A 6,833-nucleotide genomic window follows, 5' to 3' on the forward strand; every position below is an offset into this window, starting at 1 on the left:
AGGAAGGAAGGAAGGAAGGAAGGAAGGAAGAAAGAAAGAAAGAAAGAAAGAAAGAAAGAAAGAAAGAAAGAAAGAAAGAAAGAAAGAAAGAAAGGTAGCCTATGAGAGTCCCTTCCCCAGCTGGTGAGCTCCCCCAGAGGCAAGGGCCTGAGGTATTCACTTATCCATCCCTTCAACCTGCAGGGCCCAGCAGAGCTTTCCCTGTGCACCAAGAACACCCTGTAACATTAGCTACAGATCCTACCAAGGCCAAAGCTGGTCTCAGCCCCAAGGAGCAAGGCTTCAAAGCCAATCCCATGCCTGGCTTAAGAATAGGGTGCGTGCCTGCCCCTGCTGAAGTGGCCTGCCTTTCGGCTTTGAATCTCTCACCTCTGACTGCGCTCCTTCCTTTTTGTAAAGTAGTAACTAAATAAAGGAGAAGAAGAATGGCCTTCCACGTTCTAGAAATTGAAACCGCAGTGGGGATGTTTTATCAAAATTCTGCACAATCTCTGTCGGCTGTTGGCCAGTGTCCACCGAGTAGCAGATATCTGTGTGAAACGTAAATGTGTCTTATGTAACTGCCCTTTGCCATGGGCCCTAGTGACAGGCGTGAGCTGAGCCTCTGCACCAGGAAGATGCCGTCAGTGGGCAGACAGGAAGTGTACATGTCCAGCCATGACCTGAAAAAAGCCAAGAAGTAGCGTACAGATCAGAGCCGTTTCAAAGGGATTACACAGGAGAAGCCTCAATGTGCTTAATGCTGAAGCAGGTTTCTCAGCTAATCAGAGAAGATTCAACATCCCAAGTGCTAAGTGGCATTTAAATGACTGGGAACTGTCTCTGGGAGGCTGTTGCCTGCCTCCTGCATGCCAGCATCTCTAGGAGCAGCCCCTCTCCCTCCCTCAGCTGTTTGAATGTCCCTCTTATGGGGCACAAATCTGCCTTGCACCCTCCACGTAAGCCCCACTCATTTGGTTATAAATAAAACATATCTTTTCCATCATCAACGTCCCTTCCTAACCATCTGAACGTAAAGTAGGCTCCCCACTTCTTAAGTAGTAATATCAGCTCCTAATCAGAGCTGGCAATTGTAAATCACCACCTGGTTGATGTTGCTGTTGTTATTTTAAGAGTCCTGTTCTCACAAACACATTTCCCAGTGGCATTGTCTGCATTTAAAGCAGGGAGCTCAAAGGAGCCACCTTGCCTCCTGCTTCTCAAGAAATGGTATGAACAGCCCAAGTTTCAAAATGGAGATCCCAGCCTGACCTGCTTGTCAGCATAGCTTGACATTAGGCTGGCCCGTCGTCATTACAGCATGCAGAACAAGGCGCAGGCTCTTGATTTTTGTTTAGCTTTTCTATCTCTGTCTGCCCCCATGATCCACACTCTGCAACCACAGAACAGTGCGACTCCAACTCCCTTCCGAACAAGCGACTTCTATTCCGCTCCATTCCTTTCTCTTTGGGGTTGGTACAGTTCGAGACAAACAAAGCCACAGAGCCTACTCCCACAGCTAAATATTTTTTAAAAAGTAAGAACAAGGAATAAAGTGTTGCTTGTCGCTGCCACGCTCTGAAAGGGAGGGAAGCCTAGGGTGTGTTAAGCTCTCAATTGTTCTCAGACTTCCCAAACCCCCTCAGCTACATTGGGAAAATGTGCCTGTCCTGTGACCCATTCAGTCTTTGACCTTTTGGGCACAACAAAAGACGCTATTTACCAGTGATTAATACATGGATCTTTGTCTAAAAGGAGCTGGACCAAAGCTGTCACGACCCAGCATCACCAGTTAGATTTTCCAGGTGCCTGTGGGGCAGGGAGTGTTACAGGTTCAACTGTCCGAGGCAAACAGAGCCTGCCTATTTCTCCCTAACTGAGTGAAAGATCACTAACTATAGGAAAGATCACGGGCTGGTATGTACAAGGAATGTCATTTGGGAGAAGATTATCCCAAAACCTCCTGGGACACTTTTCACTCCAGGTGGACTCCCGGGATGTCTTCATCCCGAGACAGCACTTAGCCATCAGTCTTAGCGCACAGTGTATGCTCTCCTGTAGCCTGACTCTGTTGGTACCTGACTTCCTGGCCCCCTTCTTTGGTCCTGACCATGTTTTCCCTCACACTCCCATCCCTGCCAAACCCAAGCATCTCAATTTCAACTCCAGGACCCGCTCCTATGGGCAGACTCCTCCCGTTCTCCCTGGTGTGGCCATTCCTAACAGTACCCTCTCTTCTTAGGGTGCATCATGCCAGTCTTTAATGAGGAAGATAATGGTAGTCTGTTTGCTCAAACATGTGTTTACCTGTGGTTTGTTTTTGATATTTACGCTTTAAAAAAAAAAAAAAAAAAAAAACAACTATGACAAGAGTCTTTACTGTGCTTCTCTCTTGGTGATAAATACTCTCTCCACATAATAAATATGGCCTTAAGCAATGTTCATGAAGTGTCCCATGTATTTGACATTTTGAATAACCAGCCACTTAGTGAGTCCAACTTTAAATGGACTGAGACCCATCACACAAGATACCCACCATGGGGAGAAAAGTCCCCTGGCCCCAGTCTTGTCAGCCTTTGTAAGTTCACCTTATAGAATAAAGGGATCCGTGCTTCAGCTTTGCCATATGTCTACCTGCCTTCACTCTTTTAAAAAGTTGTCAGAATGACAAGTCACTTTTTTCTGTATTATCTCAGACAGTCCTATTTCTCTAAGAAGTCTCTGGAAAACCATCAGATGAAAGCAGTGTGTGTCTGTGCTGTGTGGGGTCCTAATTGTTATCTTTGCTCTGGTCTGAGCCATTACCTGATCCTTTTGAAACATCCCCAAGTAACTTGGGATAGGCATCTGGAGCACCAATTTAAACTCTGCCGTTTTTTACATCAAGCAGGGTAAACATCTGAAGGCTATACCTGAGGTATGGCAAAGTAAACTGCTCCTCTACAAGGTGGATGCTCCAGCATGCCCTCTGCTCCCCGGCCCAGTGCACCCTCTGTCCCTCACTCACCTCTTCATCCCTCTGTCTCCTAGAAACCCAACTTGTCACCCCCTCCTGTGTCACCAGGCAATGTGAGCAACTTCTCTAAATGCAATAATGTCTCCCTTCTGGGGACAGGGACACCAAAACCTTTGGAAATCTGTGGATGCAGCAAGAAGCATGTCAATGACTCTGTAGACAGAAACCATGAGAATGCTGGAGTCTGGAGGGTGTACAGGGGGAGCACCTCTGTCAGAACTGGGGCCCCTCCAGATATCTCACAGTCTAGGTGCTGTCAGGGACCTTTTGTCTGAGTAGCTGCAGCCTGAGTTTTCAGAGTAGGAGAGAGACCTGAAAGTTTTTAAGACCTGCCAAGGCCACCTAGGACTCAAGTCTTTGATGGCACCAGCAAGGCAGGCACAGTGGTCAAGTGCAGGCTGCAGGAGGATGGACTTGCAAGCTCCAGAACTGGCAACAGTACTCTCCCTGGCATGCCACGACCCTAAGGCGGACCATCAAATGTCCTATGTCACCCTGGAACAGCCACAGCAAAGTTCTGGGAATAACTGCAGGACCCTGTGGTCAACCCTCTAGGGAAAGACTCACCATGTACACAAAGCCTCAGGGACATAGGCCACAGCTCTAGCTGAGCCCGTCCTTCTCCAGCCTGCCTATTGTAAGCTACGTGGAGCGACCTGCCTGGTCTCACCACAGACAATCCCTTTACTCTGCACTGGGCTGGGATGTGGACAAGGTCTCCTGCCTGGAAAGGGAGCTTGTCCCGTGAGTCTTTCACACTTGTCTACTTCAGATTCATCTTCACTAAAGCTCTGCCCTGCATTTGAGTTTTCTTACTCTCCTCACTTGTCTAATGGGCTGGTTCATTGGTTGGTTGATGTTTTTAAAAAGAGGGGTATCTTATTATGTAGCCCAGGCTAGCCTCAAACTCATAGTGATCCTCCTGCCTCAGCTTGGTGATGCTAGGATCTCAGGCCCTGGCATCACCATCATACACAATTTGGTATTTTTGTGGAGTTGCCACCAGCCTCAAATTTCAGCAAGATAGCGTGAAAGTGTAACCTCTCAGTGTCTCCTAACAGGTGCTCGGGAAATGCCTGGCCTGTGGGGTGGGACTCTGGGGACAGTGCACAGAAATAACCACCTCTTGGTTTCTTTGCCTGATCCAGTGAACTCCGGGGATGGCATCGACTACAGCCAGCAGAAGAGGGAGAACATTGGCGACCTGATCCAGGAGACCCTGGAAGCCTTCGAGCGCTATGGAGGGGAGGACGCCTTCATCAACATCAAATACATGGTGCCCACCTATGAGTCGTGCTTGCTGAACTGACCGGGCAGCTGCCGGAGGGAGCCTCCCTCGGTATCACAGCCGTCTGTCCCCAATGTCCTAGCATCTCATTACTTGTGACTTCTACAGCTCTCTTTCTACAGCTGCAAACACAGTAGCTTCTGGGCCAAAAGACTGTTAGCCCTATTGAGAGCAAGGCTTTCCAATACATAAATAGTGCCTGTTTCTTAGATTACAATAGTGTACTGTGCTTTTCTTCTTCTCCCCACGAGGAGAACTGCGTCTTTATCTGGCTCAGATGGAGACAGGAGTCTGAGTTAAACCTTCAGTTGTATAGACAATAAAACCATAATTCTCATATGCAATTCACCCTTTGCCGCACTATGTCTGCCTGTCCCAAGGGCCACGCCATGGGCTGAAAAGAAGAGCCTGGGCTGAGAGTTTAATAGGTGTCTGTCACCCCAGTGGTGCTATGCCCTGACACTCGATACAACTTGCTGAACGTTTACCCCAATCACAGCAGGAAAACTTTGCAGGTCCGTTATAAGCTAAACTATAACCGTAATGAATGGTTCTGACCAACTAGTGATCCAGGCTTCTGGGCCTTTGCAGTTTGGATCTGGCTGAAGATGAGAGGTCTGGGGAGGAGCTGGAGTCAGGGTTAAGGTGTGAAATGGTAGGTTTGCAGCACAGTTAGTTCTAAGGAGAGAGCTGGCTGGCGTCCTCGCTCCACTACCGTGAGGATGGCACAGCTCAGGACATCTCAAGGCTAGGCGTGCTCCTGACAAAATGTTGCCCAGCAGTTGGTTCAAGGCGTCTCATCGTCCCTGGACATGGTTGTGTGCCTCCTAGTGACCCTTGGAGAAGATCGATGCTGGCCTAGCGAGTCTCCCCTGACCCCTGCTTCCGCCCAAGTGCGCTTCTTTCACAGCTTCATGAAAGCATGGGTCCAATGACATGATTTTGGAATTTTATCGAGTCCAGAAAGGACAAAGGATGTGTACTTTTTCATTCAGCAGAGAATGGGAAAATAAATAAATAAATAAACAAGCAAAGACAAAACATAAGGCATTCAGCTTTGGACCATGACTGCTTAGACATGCCAGGCAGGAAGCTCAGAGCGTCTTGACACTCAGCCCAGGAAACTTCATAAAGCAGAAGCGAGGGCTGCACACCTGAGAAATGGCTTAGCCACCCAGAAACGCCTAACCTCAAATGTCTCGCTTCTGAAGCAAAATGCAATTTCTGCATCAAAGTGGGGAGAGGCCATGTGCTCCCCACCTCCCCCCATCCCTGCTTCTGGCCTCATCATCAATACTAATTATTTAAGGTTTTCTGTTTCCAAAATTAAAGACTAGATTCTGCAAATGAGTTAGTTCACTATTCATTCTGTTAGATGGGCAAGGTCCATGAAGTCTGGCATTGGGGCACCACCTCCTGCTTTCAGGAGCTCACTCAATGAGGTAGAGAAAGAGGACAAAGGCACTTATAGGGATGGCAAAGCTAGCTGTATATCCAGTGACATGCACAGCTGCGGCCCTGGCATGACTCATACAGAATCTACCCTCTCACTCTGTCACACGTGTGACAATCACCTGGTTTCACTCAGGAAGACTGCCCAGGAGCCCCAGTATTGGTGTGCAGCTGAAGCGTCAGCCCTGATCACCCGGCTCTGCTACTCATTAGCTGTGCTGCCCTGGGCAAATTCCTTAGCCTGTCTGAGCACCTGTGCCCTCCACTGTGAAGTGCAGATGGGCCCGTCTGTAGACGGTGACCCACACCAGAGATGACCTCCACACATGCTAGTGTTGTATGTTCAGTCTGAAGACAAGCAGAATATGAAGGGCTGACTCGCTTTGCCCCAACAGGGAAGTATGCATTGGGATGTCCCACAGACAACACAGGGCCTGCTACCCAGACATGGAAGTCACTTCACAGTGAGACAGTTCTTCAACGGAACAAACCAACGACAAAGGCAACACTTGGTTCTCTAGAGATTAAAAAAGCAAAAGCAGACGGAGCCACATTGCTGTGCTGCTCCACTGGTACAGACTTGAGAAGGGCCTGCTTTCTCTGACCATACCCCAAGACTACGGTCTGAATAGTTTCCAAGGAAATCAGAGTGAAAGGCCTAGCATGTGGGGCATGGGGTTTCATTCTCCAGCTGAGTCAGGCAGACAGACAGACACATGAATGCACGCATGCAAGGGCACACAAATGGAGAGACAGAGAGCGAGGCAGACACACGTACAATCACAAGGCAGATGGGAGATAGGGAGAGAGAGAGAGAGAGAGAGAGAGAGAGAGAGAGAGAGAGAGAGAGAGAGAGAGAGAGAGATCTGTCACTGGGCACTAGATCCCTGAGGAGGACACTGGCTTCCTTTCCATGTGTGTGGCACTGGAGTAGCTCTCCCTCTTACTTAAGCGAAGCGACAAGAGACACAGGCCGATGACTAGGCCAGGCTTGTTTTGGGAGCTTGGTTTTTGGCTTACGAAGCCTCTGTCCTCCACACAGACACCCCCTGGTTTGCAGCAGATTATATAAAGTCTCTAAAAACGATAGTCACTAGT

At 48.7% G+C, this 6,833-nt stretch overlaps 1 protein-coding gene across 2 annotated transcripts in view; it reads left to right on the forward strand.

The window, feature by feature from the left end:
* Window positions 1–4,627, forward strand: part of Pacrg (parkin coregulated) — a 419,131-nt gene extending 414,504 nt beyond the window's left edge. The window contains exon 5 of one of the 2 annotated variants that reach the window (XM_021221476.1): window positions 4,144–4,627. In XM_021221476.1, the coding sequence (XP_021077135.1) occupies window positions 4,144–4,304 (161 nt within the window). In that variant the 3' untranslated portion in view covers window positions 4,305–4,627. The remainder of the gene's footprint in view (window positions 1–4,143) is intronic. The other variant, XM_029533070.1, reaches the window with a different exon arrangement.
* Window positions 4,628–6,833: the final 2,206 nt, after the last annotated feature.

Source organism: Mus pahari, chromosome 21 (genome assembly GCF_900095145.1).
Source record: "Mus pahari chromosome 21, PAHARI_EIJ_v1.1, whole genome shotgun sequence".
NCBI classification, from domain to species: Eukaryota; Metazoa; Chordata; class Mammalia; order Rodentia; family Muridae; genus Mus; species Mus pahari.